We start from the raw sequence: 25,130 nt of genomic DNA on the forward strand, positions 1-25,130 counted from the left end.
AGGCCCCTGTATACACATTATAACATACAACATCCACTTATCAGAAAGGAGTCTAACAAGGTCCTTCTGAATCCATTCTCCTTGGCTTCCATTTCCTGTCCATTCTAACACACCCCATTCTTTCTAGTATCATCCATTCATTAAGCCAATGTTTCCACCAGCCCATTTACCAAATCCTATTTTTGTTCTCAGTTCAGCTAATCCAGGCTGTTGAGTGGCACTGACCCTTCTGACAGTGACACAACCCTCAACCTTATCTCATGAGCCTTAAGCTTCAATTGGGTGGCTGAAAAAAAATTCATTACTTATATGTCATCCTAGCCCATAAAGAAGGGACTGGTAGTTTCCAGCTGGAAGTAATAAGTCTCTTTATGGAATGGACAGGAATTTTCAGATGTGCTTGTGAGACTGAAGGTGCCCTCAAGTCCTGCTGAAAGTCATTAAATAATTCCCCAATCACAAATCCATTACATCTTCTTTATTGGTTCAGCCAACCAGTTTTACAACATTAACTCTGTGTCCCTCCCTCTCATGATGAAGAATCATGTGTATTGTGGATGAAGGAAAGAGTGACAGAATTCCCAGCACTACATTATCTGATATTTTACCCTCTCTCTCTTTTTATTTTTTTCCCCTTTTGCTGCTACTCTTTACTCTAAGTGATAGCTCAGAAGCAGCCTATAATTACAGTGTAAGAGAAACATTTGCTTTTTAATACAACCAGCTGTTTCTGCTGCTTTACTAATGTTTGGCGAGATTTTATATTTGATAATGCTTCACACATTATCAATATACTGTTACTGTGTCAACTCATGTAACATGCTTTCATCCTGGCCTTATGGCTTCATCCTAGCCTTCACAATTTTTCAGAGACACAGGCAAGGTGGAATAGAACCATAATCGGGCACCTTAGAGAGACAGCACAATAACTGTGAAGACGACATTTTTACCAAAGCAGCAATAAAAAATGACCCCAAAATTCTGACCATTGATATTCCTATAGAAGAGAGAGCACCTCATATCCTGAAAGGTTAATTCAAAAGATCGAGGCAGGGTGTGTCTGGAGTTCAGATGCTTCCATCTTGAAAGGCTAAATGCTAAGTGGAGCATATCACCATCCCACAACCTAAAGCTCAAGAGTTTTAGAAATTTTTGGTTACTGAAGGGGGGGGTGTCGGACTAGAAGCCATTGTTAATTATCAGCAGCTAATGAGACTGAATTAGGATCAGTTTGTCATTTGCAGTTCTGAAATTCAGCCACTGATGGTTAGACATAGCTCACAGCATAGGGGTTTTACAGCTCACAGCACCATTCGTACAGAAACAGGGGACCAAAAAAGACCCTTGCTCATTCATTGAAGAGACAGTAGATATGCCTACATTTGCAATTAAATGTGATGCAGTAAACTCTGGTGCATATCACACCACACCAGTGCTTCCAGGCACTGTATTTACATCCGTACCCAGGACTGCAGCACACTGAGCCAGGTCAGAGCAGCCCCAGCTGGCAGGGTGCACATTGCACCATGGTACCAGCCCCACCAGTCCCAGACTATACCACATGCAGCACACAGTCCAGCTGGTCTGGGACCAGTGCCACACACTCTATCCCAGAGCAGTCAGAACGGGTTCCACTTGCGACATGCATCCTGAGCCAGTTGGATGCAGTGTGGGTCCATGAGCAGGCACTTCAGGCTCTGGATTTGACATAGGGGCAGTGGTGCAGGGGACATGGACATGGGCCTGATCCAACTCATGGACTGGCCTTGTACCATGTATCTGCAAACAGCATGTGTGTGTCCCCTCTCCTCCAACCAGTAGTTGCAGTGCAGGCACAGCTGGAAGCTGCCTGGCTCTAGCGCAGTTCCCTACCAGCTGCAAGTCCCACCTACACCGCAGCTGAGGGAGGTTGATGAGGAAGCTGTGCAGTGCAAATGCAGTTTCCAGCTGCTTGGCCATGGTGCAACTCTGCACAGGCTGCCTGGAAGCTGCACCCAGGGAATAGGAGGCCAGGAGAAGGGGTAGCAGTGCAGACACACCTCCCAGCTGCCTGGCCTTTGCTGCTGATACTCCCAAAACTACTTGGCCCACATTGGACCACAGATTGGGAGGGTGGGGAGAAACAGCAGTGGCCAAGTGCAACCCCAGTACAGTTCCTTGCTGCCCAGCCTCAGTGTTGGTGCAGCCAGAGCACTCCAGCTTTGCAGGCTGAATCCAGGGGCTCCTCAAGCTGTACATTGCTGACCTCTGTTCCAGAGCTTTGCTTAGCTCTCAGGCATTAGCTCATCTGAGTAGAGAGAGAAGAGTTACTATTTCAAATGTTGTCTGGTAAAATCTAGAGGCAAACTTTCTTAAGGAAAGGATGACTTCCCCCTGCACGCATGACCTTACCTGGCTGGCAGGACAGGGGAAGTGCTGTGACTGTATATGAAATACTTGTGGAGCAACAAATGCAACCTGATCACAAACTGTATTCTCTCATATATAGTCCATACCTTTCCCTCAAAAAACAGCTGAGGAAAATTAGGGTGCACATTATATGCAAGGAAAATGGATCACCACAGGTGCAGAAATTGGTGTGGTAGGGAGAGGTGGAGTGGTGGCAATGTTAATTGCTGCAGTTCTGGGAGCCATGCTTTGGATAGGTTAGTTGCAATGTAGAAAAAAGAATGCATTACATTTGAAAGCTTGTCTAAGTCTATTCCAACCACACATTTGGTCTGATAAAAGACAGCACCCACAAAAATCCAAGCCTAATTCAAGCCTTTTGTCACATGCTAACATGAGCTTTGGAAGACACATTTCTTATAAGGTAACAAAGTGTTTTATCTTCAGCAAAGGTCAAACACAAGTCTTTAATGCTGTCAATGTTGACTATCCAGCATTTGTTTTCATGAAAGTACCTGCTACAAATTATGCCTGGTGGCCAAAGATGGATAATGATATTAAGATTTTAAAAGATATCACCTTTACCATGAATTCTGATATTAAGCAAACCACAAAGAAGTGCAAACCATGCCTAGCTACTCACCTCATGCCAGCTAAGGCTCCAGTCCACCTGTAAGAGATGACAAGGCCATCATGGTCATGGCCGTACGTAATTTTGCGGACCTACTGCAGGTCTGATATTCGTTGCAGTTGATTCTCTCTGTGGCTGGAAGTTGTCATAATTCAAGCTTTACCAAAATTGTGGCTCATGTTACTTGTTTTCCAGACAGCATTGTGGCTGACAATGGTGGGCAAGTCACTTCTGACAAAGCGTGAAGGTGTGAGGTTAAGTAGGAGACCCCGGGGGGTGGAGGCAGGATGGTGTAAAGCAACTGATACAGTCAGCTGTACAGTACAGTCCTACTAGTGTTGGGGGCTGCATTGAGCCAGTTACTACTCTGGTATCAGTGTTCCCTTTTCTTTCCTTGTTGCTGTGCTTGCAACATTTATTCTCCTCTGTGGCCACTACAGCTCCTCATGCTTTGGATGAGAAGGGAACATGACAAGCAGTAGCTGGCTTATACTTAGTTATGATGAACAAACAGACCCATCCCTGAAGTCTCTTTTTCCTGTGGGCAGGGTATTCATGGGCAAGGTGGCTCTTTCAGTGCCAATCAGAGCCTGGCAGCCATGATAGCTAGGTACCGTGAGCCCTTTTTATATCACAGCATTGATCTGACTGGAGGAGAAGTCAAGGGCTTTCTCCTGGGAGCCCTGTGGCTCCCTGTCACCTTTCCTGGCCTTACTAAAGCACATCTACTCCCAAGGCCCACATCCACTCAGGCTGGCTTGGAGGGCAAGGAGGGAGTATGGGAAGGCCCAGGTAAGGCCGACCTGAGGGTGCTGGGTGGCACCTGCATTGTGCCCCTTGCCTCTGTGCCTGGTTTGCAGAGAATGGGGCTGGTGGCAGGTTCACACCCACATTCCTGAGCAGCGCCATATGGGCAGGAGAGTCAAACTCCCAGAGAGGTGGGAAGCAGGAGCTCAGAGTCAGGGCCCTGTTACACAGTACACTGTGAGCTGCACAGATATCCATGGGTGTTAGTGCCAGCTTGAATTTGGAGCACTCGCACTTCAGACCAGCAGAGGCCTCAAGGACTGAAAGGTAAAAATTCCACCCCTCCCACGCCGATTCCAGGTTTCCCCCTGCCCTCTGGGGCTCCCTCAGATCCCCCCTGCCTCCCACCTCCCCCTGGGCATTACATACTTGTGGGCTACCTATGCTGTTTGTTCCAGGGGAGAAGGCAGGGAAGGGTTAACCTGCCTGACCAACCACTGCTGCTCATCTGGCAGCAGCAGCAACCCCATGGCACAAGCTCCAGGGTGGCCACCAATATGGTGTCCCCCCTCTAAAATCAGCACCTGGGGCTGATGCCCCATTTGCCCACCCCTAGGTATGCTACTGATAATCCCCTCCTCTTTAGACACACAGAGGTATATAATTATGCATCCTTGGACATGGACATACACAATACTTGAGCTGGTTCAAATCTGAAATGGACAGACATACAAACTCATTTAAAGCTTCCTGGAATGGTGTGAAGTGTTCATGTGTTACATGTGGATACCAAGCATTCTGTGATATGGGTCTTCTTGGATCTCTAGGAATCCCACACTGCAATACTCCTCCCTGCTCCAGCTGGCTGCTCTGGTACAGTTTCAGAACTCTACCATGCCCTAAATTTTTCCCCTTGTGCTGCCCCTTTAAACAAAAAATATATCAACTAACTCACTCGCAGTGTTTGTTCAATAAAAGCAAACTAACAGATAGCTGGAAAACTAGGATAACTGGAGAAGTAGTGAAATAACATTGCAGGATGGTGAAAGCTGCAGAAGTGGAGAAAGATTTTAGGGAGAGCTTTAACTCCTGCTAACTCACGACTAATGAATGCTTTGAATAATAGAAGCCTTTTGTATGAGATTTTTTTAACACCCTTGCGATTTCAGTAATATTTGCAAAGCTCATGATTAGGGACCTACCGAAATTGTGATTTTGCAGATTTTTGCAAATTTTGCAAAATCCACCTGGGCTACTTGGCCAGTCAGAGACATGGGGGGGCTCCATCGCACTTTGCCTACAAAATGGCTGCCAGGCCCCTCGTGTTCTGCCCGCAAAATTGGCAGGCAGCCACCCCAAATTTGGTAGGTCCCTACTCATGATAAACATCCATGAGACCTCCCAGATGTCCTGGAAGGCCTGAGCAACCCAAACTGAACAATCATTATAAATAAATACCTTGGAAGTTGTTTTCAAACATTCCTTTCAGCCTTTTCCATCCAGGGGAAAGTGTAGCACAAACCAAATTTTTGGTTTAAAAATCCATTATAGATCTCTTCTCTTCTAGTTTAGTAACATTCTTGTTTGGCTACAGGCTACCTTAATAAGTTGACCTAAAGCACCTCTTTTTCAAATATCTTGTTGCAGTTGCCACATCAGATGGTTTTAGTCTTTGTGAATCAGGATGCACAAAACAAGAAGCTCTTTTTCATTTTTTTAGGAAGCAGCAGTCAAAGCAAATGGGAGACTGACCACTGCTGAGTTCTAACTACACCAGTACCGCTGGCAGCATTCACTGCCTGGTCATCTGCCTGCTTTAACTTGTATAGCTATTGTCATTTCTAACCCATGGCATTTGGGCTTATCAATATTGAAGTCTCAACACTGAGTCTCAACAAAACTGCAGACAGAAACAAAAGGAGAGATTGCTATTGAGATGAGGTCCACAGGGAGTGACAGAGCATAAAGAGGCAGAGACAGGAACTTCTGAACTAATGGCTCTCTCCTGTGTAGGCTTCCAGTCTGCACTGCAAGTCATATTACACTAGGGCAAAACTCATTTATTTCTTGTTCTTCACCCTGTCTCCACAACTTCCTGTTTTAGGCTTTAACCTTTCATACTTTTACTGGAATTTCCATCTAAATGCAATGCAACTACATTAAAATTGCAGTATTAAAGTGCATTACAGTATTAAAATCCCCAGAGTAAAGATTGCTTGCTGTGTTCTAGCTTTACATGCTAATGTTAGTATCTCCCTTTGGATTCAATGAGTTGTGGTAGAGATCACCCTCAAATTGAAATATTGTTATTGTCACCAACTGATCTCCCACCAATGTTTGTTTATGAGTGAAGGGGCATACACAATCTACTTTTTCAGATAAGAAAAGGCCCTTACAGTTCCTGCTAAACTAAAAGTTATTTCAGCCAGCCATCTGAGCAAGGTTTGGATACCCCTGAGCTCCTCTCTGTCTCACAGTTATGGTTAAAAAAGTCATTTTCCAGTGTTCATGTAGCATGGAAAGTGAATCTGCTGCACTAAAGAGCAAAGTACCGTGAGGGGAAGTGATGACTCTGAAACTCATGCTAAGCTGGGGTCTACTCGCACACAAAAGTTAAAATACAAAATACTGATGCAAACTGCATAGTGCAAGAGGATGCGAGTTCACAGCTAGGTCATCTGAGAAGAAATAATGAAGTATCACTTCCAGCTTATCTTACTATATTCATGAGGATTTTAAGCAGGCTCTTCCTAGTTGTCTGGTATGTAACCCTGTGAAATGTCTATCCTTAATTAATTAGTGCAGTAAACGTTTATTTTGCATTTACCTTGTGTTTATGTGCAGGAAGAAACATTCTCCATATGGGATTCCTCCTGATTTACTTTTGTTATGTTGTTTCCTCCCAATTTACCTTGTCTTGCCTAGTGATTCCCTTGAACTTCCAAGGACACTCCCCAAAACCTTGTGTTTTTCCTGGTCGTTAATTAGTTTCTTGATATGCTCCAAACTTAGTGGAAATGGATAACCTCTTGTCACTGAGGAAGGTAATTCATTCCAATTGGAACTTTCTGATAACCAATACTGAGCATTTTGATTAACAGGATTTTCCTGTCAATTACTGCTTGGGACTCTTCATTTACACAACTACAGAGCTTTGAAGATGCAGGACTAAGGGTATAAGAAAGAAGTGGAACAGCTAATGGCACATGCTTCAAGAGTGAGAAAGCTCTCCCTGATAGCTAGGTGCAGCAGTAGTTCATCCTGAGAAGTTGAAGATAAACAAGCTGCCTTTAGTCACCTGTTTGGTGAGAAACTATCACCTTATAGCTAAATACTGGACTTTGCCTTGGTTTGAGCTCATTTAACCTTGAATACTTGTAGTATTCTATCACTTATTGAATAAGATGTTGTGTCAATCTTCTGATACTAGTCCAGGACCCCATGTTTTTATTTGCTAACAGAAGTTTCTAAAATGACTATTACAACCCAGCATGTCTAACAGAACTCACTTCATGAAGACTACCACATCACGTAAGCTTCCAGAAAGCTGCACTTAATCACAGAGATGAAACAATCTAGATGAATGCAGAGACAACTACTAAAAAGTGTGCAAAGCTTGTTAGAGCATCTTTGAAAAAAATTCTTTGAAAAAAATCCTAACCTCAGGTTGTATGCATGACCTTTAGATTTTTTGTAACTACTGAATTAAATGCAGAAACCAGTCCTGTGACAACTATGCAGTAGGATCAAATGGTTAATAAATTAACACTTTAGCACTCCTTGTCAACAAGATAGCCTTTCTACATACCTGGTGAGGTGTTATTTCCCCAATCTGCAGACTGCCTGAAACAACAGTAAAATGTCAATTCTTGCATTTTTGGTGTATTTCTTAAAACAAACAAAAACAGACATACATGCATGCACCCCCCCCCAGCTTCTAAAACAGACAGACCGTGAAAATCTACATTTTTTTTTAAATTTAAAGGTAAGCCTTCTTTGTTGTGGAGAAAAGTTTGAGATGGTGAAGTAAGGGCATGTCTACATGTCACCCTACGGTGACAGATGCACTACGTTGGCATACAGCATGCTATGGCAACATAACAATCATGTGGGTCTACATATAATCAGCAGCTACATTACCACAGGAGTGCGCTTCCCCAGTGCCGCTATGGTGACGTAGCAGCAAAATCTAACTGTGCACTGTGCACACAGTGCAGTAACTTCCCGTACTGTGCCATGCTTGAGTACTTCCTAACAGTATTACTAAAGCACAATGCTGTAGCAACACCGCCGCACAGTGACATGTAGACACATCCCAAGATAGACACACCCCAAGACCTAAATAGATTAAAGACAAAAGAAAAAAACCCAAATTATGTTGACAATATTGTTATGAGTACTCGAGTTTGAGAGTTCTGCAATGGCTCTGAATGAAATAGTTTCCCCCTTTCATCTGCGTACCATTAAACTTTCTGATACTGTAGCCGCCGGGCCTCAACCAGTCACTCTTGTGCCACTCTCGCTCAGGTGATTGATGTTACTTGCCTCACGGGCTCGCACCTCTGTCTGAGCTGGTGACCTCTGCCCGAATCCTTAACCCCATACTCGCCTGCCACGACTCGTTGACCTCAGTGTCCGAGGCCGTTCATCAGGCGTGCTCGTAGACCCAAGGTTCCTCCTGGCAGTTACTCATGGGGCTCCGCCACCTCTACACCCTGGCCTCACGCCTCCTGTGTAGTGGTATCAAGCTGGTCAGCGTCTCAGTCCTGGGACCCTCAAACGGGTCCTACTCAAGCCCCCTCACACTACCTAACCTCCATGCAGATTCACTGCCCTCAGATACCCCTGGAGCTTGGGGAAGAACAAAATCAAGAAGGAAAAAAAAAGAGGAAGAAGCTCCAACTCAAAACCAGGCGTACTGCCCCTTTAACTACCCCCCCCACAAACTTCCTTCCAGCACTTCACTAGAACATTGGCTGCCAACATCCCCTTAGGCACTCAGCTCACTGACTACTCTAAGGCACCTCCCAATCCAGCGGCGATGCTCTCTCCTGCTGCAACTCTTCCTGAGCTCTTTGCAGTCCCTCTCTCCCGGGACGGATTTCTTCAGATGTTCCTCCTGCCGACCTTACGAAGCGATCTAGGCGTCCCCCTGCTGCTTTTTCTACAGCGTCATCAGGATGGTCCTCTTCTTCCCTCTGGCTCCCATCCTAGCCGCTCCTGCTCTTCTGGTTCCGTGCCTCAGCCTGTCTTGGCTGCGGGGACCTCCGTGGCTGAGTTCTCTCCTTCCCAGCCAGCTCCGCAGCATGCACCGCCATTTTTATCCATGCTGGCCAGCGTTCGGCGCTGATGTCACTGGCCTGCCACAGCTTGATAAACAGGCGGCTGATGAGCTGCATGGGCTCTGCCTTCTGCCCTTCACACGCTGACTCCTGAGTTGCTGGTAAGTCCTCTTTCATGCCTTGCACCCTGGGACATAACCCCTCCCACCAGCTGCCTTGTGGTGGTTTCTCAAGGTCCCCTTCAGCAGTACCTGTGACTTGTTGCGCGATGCGATGTAGTGAACCGTCCCTGTCCGGTCCCGCGTCCTCACCGCATCTAGACAAAAAGTCAGCTGTTATGTTGTCCTTCCCCGGGCAGTAGACAACATGAAATTTGAAAAGTTGGAAAGCCAGCGCCCAGTGCGTTATTCATGCATTGTCGGTCTTGGTGGAACTGAGCCATTTCAAGGGCTCATAATTGGTGATAAGCATAAATTCCCTCCCCAGCAGGTAATAGCAGAAGTGTTCTACCGCCCACCAGATAGCCAGGAATTCCCTCTCTATTGTTGCGTACCTGATCTTAGCCGGTAATAACTTCCGACTTGAGTAGGCTACCAGCTGGTCTAAGTCTGTGTCTCGTTGTGTAAGAACAGCTCCAATGGCGGTACTGGAGGCATCTGTCTGCAACATAAAAGGTTTATTAAAATCTGGTGTGTGTATGATTACATCTTCGCATAGGGCCTTTTTTAAGGTTTGAAAGCTTTGGAACATTGCTCTCATCCAGTGTATCCCCTTCCAAGGTGATCCCCTCAAAGCCTCTGATAAAGGCGTTGCTATGTCTGCAAACTGGGGTACGAACTGGCGGTAATAATTTACCAGGCCCAGGAACAATAATAATTGAGCGTTTGTGCAGCCTGGAAGGCCCGAATGGCCTGGACCTTATCTTCCAGGGGTCGTATGGTACCTTGGCCTACGCGGAAACTGAGATACTTTGTAGATGAGTAGGCGATTGCGCACTTACACGGGGTTGCTGTTAGACCCTCCCGCTGTAGCTCAGCCAACACGGCTCTTAGGGCATGTAGGTGCTGACCCCACAATCGTGTGAAGATGACAATGTTATCAATGTACGCGGCCACATACTCAATGTGTGGCACTAAGAGACAGTCCATTAGCCGTTGGAAGGTAGCAGCCTTGCCATGCAGCCCAAATGGCATACGTACAAACTCATACAAACCCCAAGGGGTCCCAAAGGCTGTCTTAGGCCAGTCACATGGCTGGACCAGTATCTGCCAATATCCCTTGGGTAGGTCTAATGTAGTTATAAACCCAGCGGCCCCTATCCGCTCTACTAATTCCATTACTCAAGGCATGGGGAAGGCATCGAATGTAGCTATCGTGTTCAGCTCGTGGTAGTCAATACAGAGCCGTAGTGTCCCGTCTGGCTTCCACACTGGCACTAGAGCGCTCCGCCATGGGCTCCGGGAGGGCCTAATGATGCTGAGGGCTTGCATCTTTTCTACTTCTGCCTTCACTTCTGACATCAAGTGATGAGGCAGGGGCCGCCACTGATCCCTTATGACTATGCCTGGGGGTGTATGGATGGGATGGAATATACTTCTTACCCGCCCAGGATTCTCTGAAAAGACCTCTTTAAACTCTGTGAGGAGTTCCCATGCTTCCTTCTCCTGGGCCAGCGTTAGCTCGATGCCCATGCGGACATCTTTCACAGATTCAGGAATCAATGTTTCCACGTCCGGTTCTTGCTGTCTTAGGTTGTTGGTCCCCTCAGCCCTGAAGGCCACCCAACCTTCAGGTTGGTGCCACTCCCTCAGCAAGTTGATATGATAGATTTGTTTCGTTCTTTTATGTCCTGGGTGGTAAACTTCATAGTCAACCGGGCCAACTCTCCACGTAACCTCAAACGGACCTTGCCACTGGGTCAGTAGCTTGCTGTGCAAAGTGGGCAAAAGAACTAACAACTTTTGCCCCGGTTGAAACTCTCGTTCCTTGGCGTGCATGTCATATCTCTCCTTTTGATGTTGTTGGGCTTGCCGTAGATTACCAGCTGCTAATTCTCTCGCGTTCTGGACCCGCTGTTGGAACGCCCGCCGATATCCTGAGGGGTTGGTAATAACCGTAGGGCCCTGCTCCCACCTCTCTAGGAGGATTTGCAGTAAGCCATGTGGCTGATGACCTAGCACTAGCTCAAAAGGAGAGTATCCCAAGGGCTCTGATGGCACATCCCTAAGCACGAATAAGGCCAGTGGCAGCATCAGATCCCACCGCCGTGGATCGCCCTGTATGCACCGCCTTACTACCCTTTTTAGGGTTCCATTTAGCCTCTACTAACCCGTTGGTTTGAGGGTGTTAAACCGATGTTCGTAGCTGCTTGATTTGCAAGGTCTGACAAACTCCCTGTAGAACTCTGGACATGAAGTTCTGGCCCTGGTCCGTTAAGATCTCATGGGGAATCCCCATGCAAGCGATCCATTTTACCAATTCCTCCGCTATTTTCGGCGCTGTTACAGACCTTAAAGGCACCGCATCAGGGTATCTCGTTGCATAATCGATAAACAGCAGAATGTATTGGTACTCATTACTGCTGCGAGGTAGCGGCCCCACAATGTTCATCGCAAACCGGGAAAATGGTAGGTCGATCACCGGCATGGGCCTCATTGGGGCACAAGGTGTCCGAGCCTCTCTAGCCTTCTGGCATACAGGGCACTCTGTAGCCACTGGGCCTCAACCAGTTGCTCTTGTGCCGCTCTCGCTCAGGTGATTGATGTTACTCGTCTCATGGGCTCACTCACGCCTGTCTGAGCTGGTGACCTCCGCCCGAATCCTTAACCCCATGCTCTCCTGCCATGACTTGTTGACCTCAGTGTCTGGGGCCATTCATCAGGTGTGCTCATAGACCCGAGGTTCCTCCCAACGGTTACTCAGGGGACTCCACCATCCCTACATGCCGGCCTCACGGCTTCTGTGTAGCGGTATCAAGCTGGTCAGCGTCTCAGTCCTGGGACCCTCGAACGGGTCCTACTCAAGCCCCCCTGGGACCCTCGAACAGGTCCTACTCAAGCCCCCTCGCTACCTAGCCTCCATGCAGATTCACTGCCCTCAGATACCCCTGGAGCTTGGGGAAGAACAAAATCAAAAAGGAAAAAAAAACAGGAAGACGCTCCAACTCAAAACCGGGCGTACTGCCTCTTTAACTACCCCCCCACACACTTCCTTCCAGCACTTCGCTGGAACACTGGCTGCCACATCCCCTTAGGCACTGAGCTCACTGACTATTCTAAGGCACCTCCTGATTCAGCCACGATGCTCTCTCCCGCTGCAACTCTTCCTGAGCTCCTCGCAGTCCCTTTCTCCAGGACGGATTTCTTCAGATGTTCCTCCAGCTGACCTTACGAGGCGATCTAGGCGTCCCCCTGCCGCCTTTTCTACAGCATCATCAGGATGGTCCTCTACTTCCCTCTGGCTGCCGTCCTAGCTGCTCCTGCTCTTCTGGTTCTGTGCCTCAGCTTGTCTTGGCTGCGGGGACCTCTGTGGCTGAGTTCTCTCCTTCCCAGCCGGCTCTGCAGCCTGCGCCGCCACTTTTATCCATGCTGGCCAGCATTCAGCGCTGATGTCACAGGCCTGCCGGAGCTTGATAAACAGGCAGCTGACGAGCCGCACAGGCTCTGCCTTCCGCTCCTCACATGGTGCCTCCTGAGTCACTGGTAAGTCCTCTATCATGCCTTATGCCCTGGGATAGATACCAATTTATTTAAATTTAAATAGATTTAATTCTTTATTAGCAATAACTGTCTTCCAAACTTTTCAGAAATGTGTAAAAACCTTGAGCTGGTGTACCTGTGCATGGCTACTGGGTGTACTAACAGCTACTGGAGCAAAGCATCTTGTTGCTCTAAAGATGTGATCCCACAACTTTGCCCACAATAAAAATGTGATGTAGAGTTTCATGCTGGTACAACAATGTTGAGTAGAAGTGCAATTCCTTTTTTAAAGTCAGAGAACTCCCAGGAAAACTCCTATTATGGACAGTTATATTGCTATAGCTCAGGGCTGTCTAAGTGACCACAGATACAAAGGTAGCACCAATGCAAGCCACAGGCCTTTCAGGTGAACAGGTGCACCTCCCCCCCGCCCCCTTGCTTTATTATACATGTGTTCCCTGCTGTGCCCACTTTCAGCTCCCCAGCCACAGACTCTCCCCCCACTACATCATACAGCTACCCTGGGCAGGGGGCTAACCCAGAACTGCAGACTGTAGCATGCCACTCTGCCCCATCCTGCCCCCTGGAGCAAGGGCAGGAAGCAAAAACTGAAGAAGGGCAGGGGAGCCCAGAGTCCCCCAGCTGCTACTGCAGCTGGAGCAATTAAGGGAATGGCAGCTAGGCAAGAGCCTGGGGAGGCTGCTAATTAACTCCTTCTAGGCCAAATGTGGCCCATGGGCTGCCAGCTGGAAAGCCCTAATTTAGCTAATTCCCCTTCCACAGGATTATATTTCTTTAACTGTGATGGAAAAAATAAGCAATGTGTGCACATGTGTGTTCATGAACATATGCTGCCAACAAAGAAGTCTCTTTACTGTCCTCCACCCCCCGGACTAAGAATTCAAACTGTATACACCACCTGAAGTCAAAAGCTACTTATCAGTACTGTGAGCTCTTCCAAATAAATGTAATTTTGCCCAAGTTAGTGTCACTCTGAAGAAAGAAGCTTCAACCTTTTTAAGGTTGTTTCTGGAAGACAGCCCACTCTGACTGGCTGCTAATTCCCAGGAGAAAAAAGTAGTGGGGAAGGCATTAGCAGTGGCTAAATCAGGGAGAATACCCTTGCTGGCATATGCCTTTCCTTTCAGACTGCAAAGACATTTTTGTATAGAAGAAAAGAGCAGCTGATTATATTCCCACAGCCAAGAATGAAACAAGAAGCCCAGAAATTCAGCTGTCTCTGTTCTCCCTCTCCCCCATGAACAATGGGTTATTCTCCTCTTTGGTCTTCTCCCCACAATACTCCCTACATTATCAAGCCTGGGAAGAGATTTGTTGAGGTTCCCCTTCATTCTCACCCCACCTCCCCTCAAACTCAAAATAAACCCCAAAAGCAAAGGCATGATATAGATGTAGGGGCTAGACAACAGGTACGTGTAGGCTGGTTCATAGTAATTAGAATTTTGGACCTGTGAAGCTGGAAGCTTCACATCACAAGGTATAAACCAGGGCAAGGTGGCACCTTAGGTCCCTGGCACATGTTCAGGGCACAATGGGATCTGATGCCCAGTGCTAATCGCATCTGCTGTCATGCCACATGCAGGTGGCAAGTGTGACTTTTGGAATCAGGGAGCAGATTTCAATCATACCCTTTCTGCCTATCAGCAAAGATGGAGTCTGGGATTATGATTCTCAGCTTCCCCTGCACTGGCAAGTTGAAAGTTGGGTGCCCACAGCCCTGTGTGTGGGACTCACAATCAAGTGATTATTTGCCCAGGGTTCAAGCAAAGGAGCAGTTTTTAGATACCCCCAAACAGGACCCAGAACCATTCTGCATAAGAATCTCAGGTCCTTATGCACTGGCACCTTTAAAAAGATGTGTACAGCTTATTTTCAGCATCAGGATGGCCAGGGCTGTCCTGATCCCAACACCAAACCCCATCTCAATGCCAACGTTGATTGTCAGGATTGGGAGGGGAGGGGGAAACAGTGGAAAACAAGGGAGGAGAGGTGCAGCTTGTTTAATTTATGACACCATACATGTGAGCCACAAAGATGTTCCACATATTTATGGCACCATAAATTGGCTGAACATGTAGCAGGCTGGGCCATGTTAATCATGCTGTAAGTGTAATATGCCAGGGGGCTTAGAGATTAATGTGCCACCCTGCCCTGCCTTCTGGCTAACCACAGACTAACATGGATAACTACCTCTCTCCTACCCTGAAGCAGCCAGTGAGAGCTCCTGAAACAGGGGCCAAGTCATTCTACACTCTAAATTTGAGATTTGGCAACACAAAAACAGTCAATCACACTGGGGACAGGCAGGGGATAACACAGGTCAAAATACAGACCTAAATCTTCATATAATCTTTAAAACAAAAGTAGTATGGTCTTGGGACTTTGGAGTTGGCCATGCTGTTGGCTGTTGTCCTTGGCATCCTCACATTTTCCCTTAAATTGCTTTAAATACAAAAATCTGCAGCAAACAAAGTCCTCATAACATGAAATAAATTTGATATGGAAACTATTTCACAAGGAATCCCATTTTGATTTGATAAAAGCCTCTGCTATTAAAATATACTAGAAATTCTGAAATGCAACACACAAGTTCTGCTGAATGTCGGGTATCCTGCCAAAGCTCGGTTTACATTTATCTAAAAGGGGAGCAGACTCCCTTTTTCACTGGGTCAGGCAGTTATGACAGCAGCAGCAACAGCAGCAGCATTTGGTAACTGCTTTATTATTTACATTTTCTAAAAAGACAAGAACGAAATAGTACAGAAAATAAAAATAAAAGGAGATTTTTTACATAATCCTGTTTTAAAAGGGAAGCTATACAAAGGAGAATTGTATCCCAACTTTTAGAATGGAAAGTGGGAGAGATTTTAGTAGTGGCACAGGTCTGGTAACATGAAGGTCACTACTTATGTTGGCTACAGGCAGGGAATTGTGCCCAGGAACAGGTTTCCCCAATACAAGGAGCCATCATGCAACTTGTCTAACATCCCAGTAAACTTTCTCTTTGCAAAAATACACAAGTGAAATTTTAAACCTGTTCATTTCTACAGTAAGAACATGAAATATTCTTATCCAGAGAAACAAAACGCTTGATAAAGAGTTGAGAATCTGCCTATCTCCTTGCATTTGGTACTTCTGGTCTCCTCTCAATAATTCAAAAGTAAAGGAAATTTTAGTTAATCCACCCCAAGGTTACAGCATAATTCTGCAGCTTGGTGGTAAATCAAACTGCTGGATTTTAATGTTAGAAGACAGTATTTAACATGGAGTGGATGGTTACACCCCCAAGTTTTGTTTTGTTTTGAATATACAGAAAAGAATTGGCTGCCTCTGTTTTAAAAATCATGTTAGCCACCAGAACCTTAGGCAAGGTTCAAATGAGTTGGAACTACCATCTAGAGACTGGCTGACTGAGTTTGTTTATAACCTTTTTTCAAATAAAAGACAAGAATTTTTTTTTTCTAATCTCTTGCCTTCTCAAACCTCTCAGTTTACCTGACTGGGGAACACCAAAGGAGGCAGCACACTGCATACTATATGCAGAGGAAAATGCAGAATAAAAGAGTGCTCACCCTACAGTTCTACAAACACCTCCTGTGTGGCAACAAGCCAGCAGCCAAGGGATGGGCTTAACTGATGGAAAAGTCTCACTTAGTTTGTTTTGCATAGAATCTTTGGGACCATACAAACAGTGAAGAAATGGACAATGGTACATTTGCAGAGACTTCAAAAGGGGAGGAAGAGCTGCTGCTGCTCCAGACTGGGCTACAGTTGTTATGCTGTAACTCTTACTTAAGCAGGAGTTTGTGGCAATACAAGCAAGCTAAACTATCTCAACTTTGACCCCAAATAAATGGCTCCATACTGTGGGGCTCCTTGCAAGATGAATCCAGCCTGAGGCATGAGGACTGCTGCAGAGGTCACCAGCAAGGGGTCCAATGGGAGAAGTGAGTCCAGGAGCAGCAGCAGGGAGCCAATCTAAAAAAAAAACCAATCGCTAACAGCCACAGCCAGTGAGGCCAAAAGGCCCTGAATTCTGTGGCAGGCCACATGCACCAACTTTGGCTAGCCTGTTGGGCCAGACAGAGGCTCCATGGGCCAGCTGCAGCCTACAGGCTGTATGCCCAACACCCTTGAGTTAGTGCATAGCAGCTGCTCTCTGGGAGCAGCAGCACTGCACCCCCACCCCACAACCTGCAACCAGTATAAATTTCTCCACACCATAAGCTATGTTACAACTAACTTTTGTTCACAGGAAAATATAAAAAATTTTGGGAAAAATTCCAAATCAGCTACCAGATGGTGGCCACACTATTATTCAGATTAATGCCACTTTCACACCCAGTTAGAACACTGGGATTCCAAAAGAGAATCAAAAGAGTTTCAGGAGGTCTTTCAATTTTCATTCTTAGCCCCTGTACTGTGCTGGAAGGAGATTTGCAACACAGGCTGAAAACCTCAGAAGACAGCACTGCATTGAAGCGGATTGCTAAATTTGACTGGAAATAGGGGAAAAAAATAACCTTGGGAATCAGCTGAAGCAAGAACAGACAAAAGTTAGGGTGGGAGAAGACAAAGCCTCCTGTGGTGGGACACAATGGTACTCGAAGGATCTGCAAGCACCAACATGCAGTGCCGTGACAGTTCCAATCTTCTGCGAGTAGCATGGGTAGAAGGCAGAGTCCATGGCAGAGCTGCTACAGTGGAGCAGCAGACACTCTACTGAAGTAGTTGACCAGCAGCACATTTTGGAAAATCCTTCCTCTGAAGAGCTTATGGACTATTATTCATTCCCACTTGTAGATCTTCACCATCTTCTCAGTCAGAGTAGCTAGGAAGTTATTGCAGTTCACTTCAAAGGGGCAGATGTCCAACACAGGTAGGTCAGCTTGTAGTTTCTGCAGTAAGGTGCCACTCCCAGCATCCCATAACTATGGAACACAAATGAAGGGTTAAAAGGCCACTAGGACATGTCTCTCAATCTTTTTTTTTTCTTTCTTTTTGAATGGCAAGAAGCTGATTTCGGACAGAATGAACCTTTCTAGGCAGCATGGCTACTTCTTAGTCCTTCCCCAGTCTATGGAGACTGCCGCTCCATTGGAAGCCATTAAACTCAGTGGAGGTCTGTTAGCCAGGTATGTAGGTAGGTCTCACCTGACCTGAAACTGGACATGTTGTACAAAGAGCTGACAGCCAAAACAGCTCTTAGAAAACAATCCGTCTAGAAGTGCTATGAACAGAAGGAGCAAGATTTTGAATTGTCAAGTTATCGATGAACTCTGTCAAAATGAGCTGGTGCAGAAAAGGATAAGCAACCACTGCCTACTGTAATCAGAGAGAGGAAAAACAAAACCAAACTCTGTTAATCTATTGTTATTACACTGAGAATGACAGGAAAACCCTAACAAATTAGACAATTTATCTGTAGGGTAAAGGGCTGGACGGTTTAAGGGAGGCAGGTTATTGAAAAAGATTAAGGCCAAATTATTCAAAAGACGTCAGCAGCACAAGGCTGCTAAAAATAATAGTAGTCATTCTGAAAAAGGCTGAATATTGAACATTATCAATCCTGTTTTACATGGTAGAATGCATGACTTCTGGTTTTTAAAGACTGTTCTTAAATAAAGTCTTAACAGATTAATATTCCAGAGGCAAAGCTTAGCATTTCCTACTAAGTGCACCATTCAAACACTTGGGGTTCTACTTTTTCACAAGGCTTCTAATTCTATTTAATAAAGTATCTGCCCAACATCTCCTCTCCTGACAAACAGTGCCTCCTTATTAGAGGACAGGAAGGAAAAGTGGGCACAGAACTATAAAATGTTCTTCTGGAACATATCATGTGCCTGCTCATGACAAGACATTAAACATTAAGCATTAAACATAACAAATGTACTGAAACAAGTCTGGTTCAGTAGAAGTCTATAATGCACCTAAAATGTGGATATATGATGTACTTGGGGAGGTTGGGGGGAGGAGATAGGATGGAGGGATTTATAATAATTCTTCTATATTGGAATATGGATACTCCTTTTGTAACTTGGGAAAGGGGATAAAAGCATTACCAATTATTGGCTCCTCAACCTACGCGAGGTAAGCTGGCAAGTTCTGTTCCATGCCAAGCTGTACAGGATCTACAAAAACAACGGATGCATCAGCTGCTTTAGTAGATCCTGCATCTATATGCAATGTAGCCAACTGTTATTTTGCGCTTCCAGTCAGTAGTGAACTGATATCCTACCATGTTGGTACTGCCTGTGGTACTGTAACTTCTTCAAAACATGGCATTTTGACTGGAGTAAGGTGATGTTAGAGTCTAACACAACAATTAGACAGCAAGGACTAGCTACCTACTTCCAATTAAATGAAGTTTTAAAGGACAGATTATTCCAACTTACGTAATGCTGGTTTCCATGCAAAATGCAGCAATTCCTGTAAGTTACCAGGAAATTACCAGCCCCAGAAGGAAAGTACACTACCATGCATATACACAGATGAATGGATGTGTTTATATGTGTATATATGCACACCCACCCACCCCATACAGACAGCACTGATTCCCCTCAATGCAAAATTCTATTAAGTTGGAATAACATCATTTTAACTAGTTAGGTTTCCTTCCTAAGCACTTCAATAAAACCTTCCAGATCACATTAAAGAGAAGGACATACCATAGCAGAGTTTGACGCCTCATCACCAGCACACACCAAGATTCTGCCATTCTCCTCTGGACTCTGAAAGATGGCATTTTTGGTCAGCAGTTTGCAGGTGGGCCCAGCACTGAATGTTTGCACTGGGTGACATGAGCAGATGACGATATCAGAGGCATCTGTTAGAGGACTACAGGAAAGTTCCATCACCACACAACGCAAGTAGGGGTTGTTCTTATCTGTGAAAGAAACCAAGTCATGTAGCAAAGTTTTCTCCAAAAGAAGATGCCTATCCAAGAAAGGACCGTAGCTAAGCTGTAAAGAAGTGAATCCTGATGCAATCCAAGACAGGGTAACCATAGAGAACAAACTCCCTGGGCAAGACGCACTGTTAAAAGCACAACAGATTTCCCATTTGCACCCTAACATAGCAGGCTCTCTCCCCTCAACCATACTTCTCTTGGCCTCATGCAGGGCACACAAAACTCATTACTGTGGCCAAGGGCAAGTATCACACTTTCACTTCTGAAGAAAAGGAACACCATTTCCACTGTGTTCTCAGTCCCTGAGGGCTAACATACCAGCATTCCACAGCTGCCTTGGAATTCTGGCACTGCACAGGGGCTTATATGGACAGGGACTGGTGACAGAAATAGAGCAGAGAGGACATCCTATATGCAGGTACTTACTAGGCCTGTAAGTTGCAAGGCAGTGCCGCGTGTTTATTTCAGTCTGGATATCAATGCAGCCCCCAGGCTCTACAGGCAGGTGGTGAGGCCGATAAGAGTTACTATCTTTCTGTTCCCAAAAGCAGGCTCCTTCTAAGGTACCAGCTATAACTCCACCATAAGGTAGCGAGGCAGAGGGCATGCGGGGTAGATAAGACAGTGACACCATGGGACACCTGAAAGGACAAAGAGCAAGAGACAGTAGCATTAGGCTATAGTAACACCAGCTTTCTGCTTCAACACAGTCAATCCACCCTCTTTCCACTTCCAATTTTGAAAGGGGGGAAGGGGACATTCTGATAACGGCTTGAGAATGAGGTCTAATTTAGATAAGTTAAAAGAAATTTTTGATAAGCTTTAAGTAGTAATTATTATTATTATAATAAAGTGATCCCTTGACAGAGAAATCGAATTTAGCAGGTATAAGGATGATGGCATGAAGTTAAACATGAATACAAGATTCCTACTAATATTTTTGGGACTCTTCAATAAAGTGCAACACCTGGGACTGCTTATCACGCTAATCCCCAGGGCCTAAGTACAAGACCAGCAGGTTCTAGTACTCATTTATCAGTTTTGTCACAGTCCTCTGGTACCCAGTGCTAACATTAGCTTAGGATCTGGTATTTCTCCCTTATCCATGGTGACAGCAAAAAAAAATCCAGAAATGTAGTAATTTTAGTGCATTTAATCCACTGTTCCTCTAACAAAAAAGTCATGTAAGGACCTTGTTCCCAAGACATAATGCATTCCAAAATTGTGGCAGCAATACAAGATGCTGCTTAAAACTATGCGATTATAATTTTCACCAGCACCGGAAGATATGCTTAGCTTGCTAGCTGTTAGTGAACACCAGAGAGAAATCTTGAAACCATACCTATATTTCTGAGGGACTAATTCTTGGACATGAGACCGTGTATCCCTTAAATCATATACTAGGATAGAGCCATTGACCAGCCCAGCATAAATGTAGTTGGTATCATCAAGGCACCAACAGCAGCTCCAGATAGGACGGCCAGCATCGTATGTTTGAACCACAGTATTTGTTGTCAAGCTGTATGGTAAAACAAACAAACAAATAAAAATGTAAAAATGCTGATGATACAGATTTACTTGACAGGATGAAAGATTCAACAACAAACTTTGCATTAATCTCCCATTAAATATTTTGGCCATGAGAACATGAACAACTTGGTGCATGGGGCATTTTACTGCAGGTCAGCTACCTGCCCACATGCCTGCTCTTTCAAGGTAAATGCAAGCAGCTTATCCTTCAATAACAGTTGCTCACATTTCCTGTGAGGTAAGAGCAAACATAAGGGTACTAAAAGCAGCCAACACAGTAGGTTACAGTGTGAACATTAAAGTATGTGGTAACTGCTCCATACTCTTATTTTCCCTTTGTGACAGAGTATGGTATTGTTTTGTAATATACCCATTTTTTAATAAACACAATGTTGTATGTTTCGGTATATCCAATGTCTTGTATACTGTTATATTCTGTGAAATAATAGATTAAATGTTGCTCTAAATTAGACCTGGGAGTGAAAGTGAGGCTCTGGACTACGTGCCTCGGTTATTCCAGAATGCACCATCAAGAATACAAGGAACTAATGTTCAGATGAGGACCAACTGGAGCACCACTGGATTCAAGCCCCAGCACCTGGAGACTCCTGCAGTCTCTGGCACCTAGGAAAGAAGCCACCATGTGAGATGCTGGCTTGGAAAAATAAAGTAAAGCCTCCCAGAAAAAAAGGGGTGGGTGAGGCAAGGCAAGGCAGAGACATTGTTGCAGGGAGGGGAGGGAGCCTAAAATCTGACAGACTGCAATCCTGGCTGAGTTTTAGCTTTAAGCACTGTGACCCAAGGACTGTGCTAATTGTACTGCAGTTAACTAATATTCTATTTTTGTTTAAGGTGAAGAGTTGCCTGCTTCACTACAAAAACTTTGAGGTGCACTCTCTCCCATTTAAGAGGTGAAGTCCCTTTCCAGTAGTAGAGTCAGAATGGGGCTGAGCTCCTGCAGGAGAGGGGCACGGAGAGCCAGGGGGTACAAGGACTAAAAGACCTGGTCCACATGGAGAGAGGGCTCAATCCCTCTGGAAGCCAGGTTTGGGATGGCTTCCAATAGACACAGTTAAGGCTAGAAAATTTAATTACTCTAATCTCTTAGAGAAGAATGGCTTTATTTAGTATGCAAACATGTATAAGTAAGAGCTAGAAGAAACCAAATCATATTACATCTTAAAGAACATAATCGGACTTTGACATGACCTGTATCCTCTACCACACAGTATTTCAGCTCGCCACATGCTCTTGATGAAGCATCCCTTTCTGAAAAAAAATCCTCCTTAAATTTCAGATCTCTTCACTGATAGCAACTTCAGCTACTGTTCTAGGTCCTCCACCTTCTTTTCTAGATCTGATTACACAGCATGTGTGTACACATCATCTACCAACTACTACTAATTCTCAAAGAATTCTTAATATATTTTAGCTGCATTTTTCAGGCCCTAACATATTCCTTTAAGTCTGTCTATGCCCAGCTGCAGAGAAGCACTGGTCCTATCTCATGGATCAGTTCCAAGTAATTCTGCTTGTGCTCTATGTACTTCAGGTGAGTGTTAACATGCATCCTAATCACTAGTTTTGAACTACAGTAGGGGTGTCAAAATCATTTGACCTCTAGGCCAGACCCAGACTGTAGGGCTTCCCACAAGCCAGATCCTAATGCTGGAGATGGGTCAGGATAAGTGGCAGCAGCATTAAACACTGTGGGTTTCTGAGCCACAGGGATTAATGTTATTTGCTCCTCCACAACTGGCACGTGTCCCCAAAAAGGTTTCATACACTTGAATTTGGAAGTGGGACCAGCCCCTTCCATGAGCCCCACAGGTTGCATATGGCTCCATGGGTCAGATAGGCCTATGTGACCAATCTTTAGTGCCTCTGAATTAAACCAAGTATTTGGAGAAAGGGGAGCGAGCAGAATGGGAAGTAACTTTTGAGGGTTTTTACCCTCAACTCTCAGATCCATTCAGTCCTATGGACACTCTTATACTCCACTCTTTACAGTACTACTGTATCTGGAAAAAATGGCAAGTCACATTAGCAGATTAAGTTACATATGTCTCAACACTCAGCTTGTCTGCACTGGCTTCTTTTCAAGCTGTATCCCATGGGAAAATCTCACTCAAAGAAAGGTAGCATGAACAGATAGAAGCATGGTCCCTCCTCCATTCAAGTGACTAGGAAGTGAGAACAATTCTGTACAGTTTACCAGCCAGAGCTCCCATCCTCCTCTGGAACACGTGCATTACACTTTCATATTAGATTTAAAATCCATTTCTTGGAAACAGGAACAGCTGCTGCTCCAAAGCATGTGTATAGCCAAGCTAGAGGATATCACTACACGCTGCCATTTCCCAGTTCCACTCACCTGGTAAGTCTGAGCGTATGGTCCAAAGAAGCAGATAAGAGCAAGCCATGTGTCCGATTACTGAAAGCCAATCCCCGGATCTGCTTACTATGGATGGGGATGTATTGACTGCTTCTCAGATTGGCAGCACTCATCATCTTTACCCCACAGCCTGTTATTGGAAAAGGACGCACCATATCCCGATAAACCACATAAGCATAAGGCACGACAACTGCATCAAATTAATATGGAACCTGAGCCTTTAACGTGCAGCCTCACATCAGAGCTACAGTAACTGTGCTAATTAATGCTCATGTCAAGAAGAGAACACACAGGTTACATATTGTTTTGGAAAACTCCTACAGAACACCGCCCTCTTTGGGTATAATGTCTCTTGTTACCGAGTGAGATGACTGTCACCATGTAGGAATCAAGATGAACTACAAAACTCTGTTCAGGAATGATTTAAAAATCTCAAGTCATTAAATGAATAAGATAAATTTGTAGTCTGCCATTCAGAGAACATCATGCACTTAGCTCTCAGGACAGCTATTTTACAAATGGGGAATTGGTACATGTACATGAAAGTCAAGCATCTTGTCCAATGTCCCCACAAAGTTCAAAGTGGAGCTGTGTCTATGATGCCCAGTCGTTTTTTCCCACTAAACAGTGCCATTTATCCATATGCACTTAAGTAAAAAATACACTTAAAAATGTGACAAATCTGGTCTTGTAACTGTAATTCAGGAACTTACATTTTCCTGTGAAAGACTGAAAGCACTTGAGGGAGTCATGAAAATGCTTTATACATTTGTCTGCAGCTCCTGCAAGAGTCCTCTCAGCAAGAAGCACCACACAGATCCCTCCACTTTGGCAGGGAGGTGGCATTTCAGAACAAAGAGGCAAATTCAAGTGATCCCTTACTGGGACAGGAAATTCATAGCAGCCATCAAAAAAGGAAATTGATTCACTGGGCTAAACTCCACAGCTGAGCCCAGGTGAAATGGAGAGAAACTACTCTTATTAACAACAGTGTCTATACTTTATCATGTAGATGGATGAAGCTGAGGAAGAGTTAAAGAACAGAGCAGAGAACATATTTAACTTTAATGAAACCAGCAAATAAACCCCTTTGATTCAATCAATAAAATATAGAGCTGTTTATTGGCAACTTACCAGGAATAAGCGTAGACTGTGGAGAGGGCTGTGACACCACAAGACAACTCAATGAGTCGCAGTAAGCCATGACCCTGCAGCTCCCAGACCGAGAAACCAAGAAGGCCTTTTCAAAGTGGTATTTGTGCTGGCTCTGGCTTGATGGGACATTACCTGGTAAATAGGAATGGGAGCTGCCAGGCTGCTGAGAAGTGCTAGTGTTATGCTGGGCCATCAGTGCTTTCAGCTCCTGGAAAAAAACACAGGACTTTATGACTTCTTTATAAACATCAAGCGATATGCCTTCTGCTTATAGCTACTAGAATGTAAACAGCCTCTTTGGGCATACCAGTGCCCCTATTATAGGAATTGTGAGATATCTGCCCATCTCTGGAGAATGAACTAGTTTTGA

The 25,130-nt window shown here is 45.1% G+C and overlaps 1 protein-coding gene across 8 annotated transcripts in view; it reads right to left on the reverse strand.

Moving 5' to 3' along the window:
• Positions 1-463: 463 nt before the first annotated feature.
• RFWD3 (ring finger and WD repeat domain 3) overlaps positions 464-25,130 on the reverse strand; it is a 44,089-nt gene continuing 19,422 nt past the window's right edge. Inside the window, exons 8-17 of one of the 8 annotated variants that reach the window (XM_090062135.1) lie at positions 24,740-24,968; positions 23,585-23,735; positions 21,023-21,199; positions 20,107-20,321; positions 19,439-19,656; positions 9,602-9,708; positions 9,300-9,364; positions 7,575-7,609; positions 3,032-3,058; positions 464-2,287 (exon numbers count right to left, since the gene is read on the reverse strand). In XM_090062135.1, coding sequence (XP_089918261.1) covers positions 2,279-2,287; positions 3,032-3,058; positions 7,575-7,609; positions 9,300-9,364; positions 9,602-9,708; positions 19,439-19,656; positions 20,107-20,321; positions 21,023-21,199; positions 23,585-23,735; positions 24,740-24,968 — 1,233 coding nt within the window. In that variant the 3' untranslated portion in view covers positions 464-2,278. Of the gene's footprint in view, positions 3,059-7,574; positions 7,610-8,227; positions 9,365-9,601; positions 9,709-12,318; positions 17,699-19,438; positions 19,657-20,106; positions 20,322-21,022; positions 21,200-23,584; positions 23,736-24,739; positions 24,969-25,130 lie in introns of all 8 variants that reach the window. The other 7 variants (XM_090062133.1, XM_090062137.1, XM_090062136.1 and 4 more) reach the window with 7 other exon arrangements.

This window comes from Crocodylus siamensis, chromosome 9 (genome assembly GCF_052110815.1).
Source record: "Crocodylus siamensis isolate JL-2025a chromosome 9, ASM5211081v1, whole genome shotgun sequence".
Lineage (NCBI taxonomy): Eukaryota > Metazoa > Chordata > Crocodylia > Crocodylidae > Crocodylus > Crocodylus siamensis.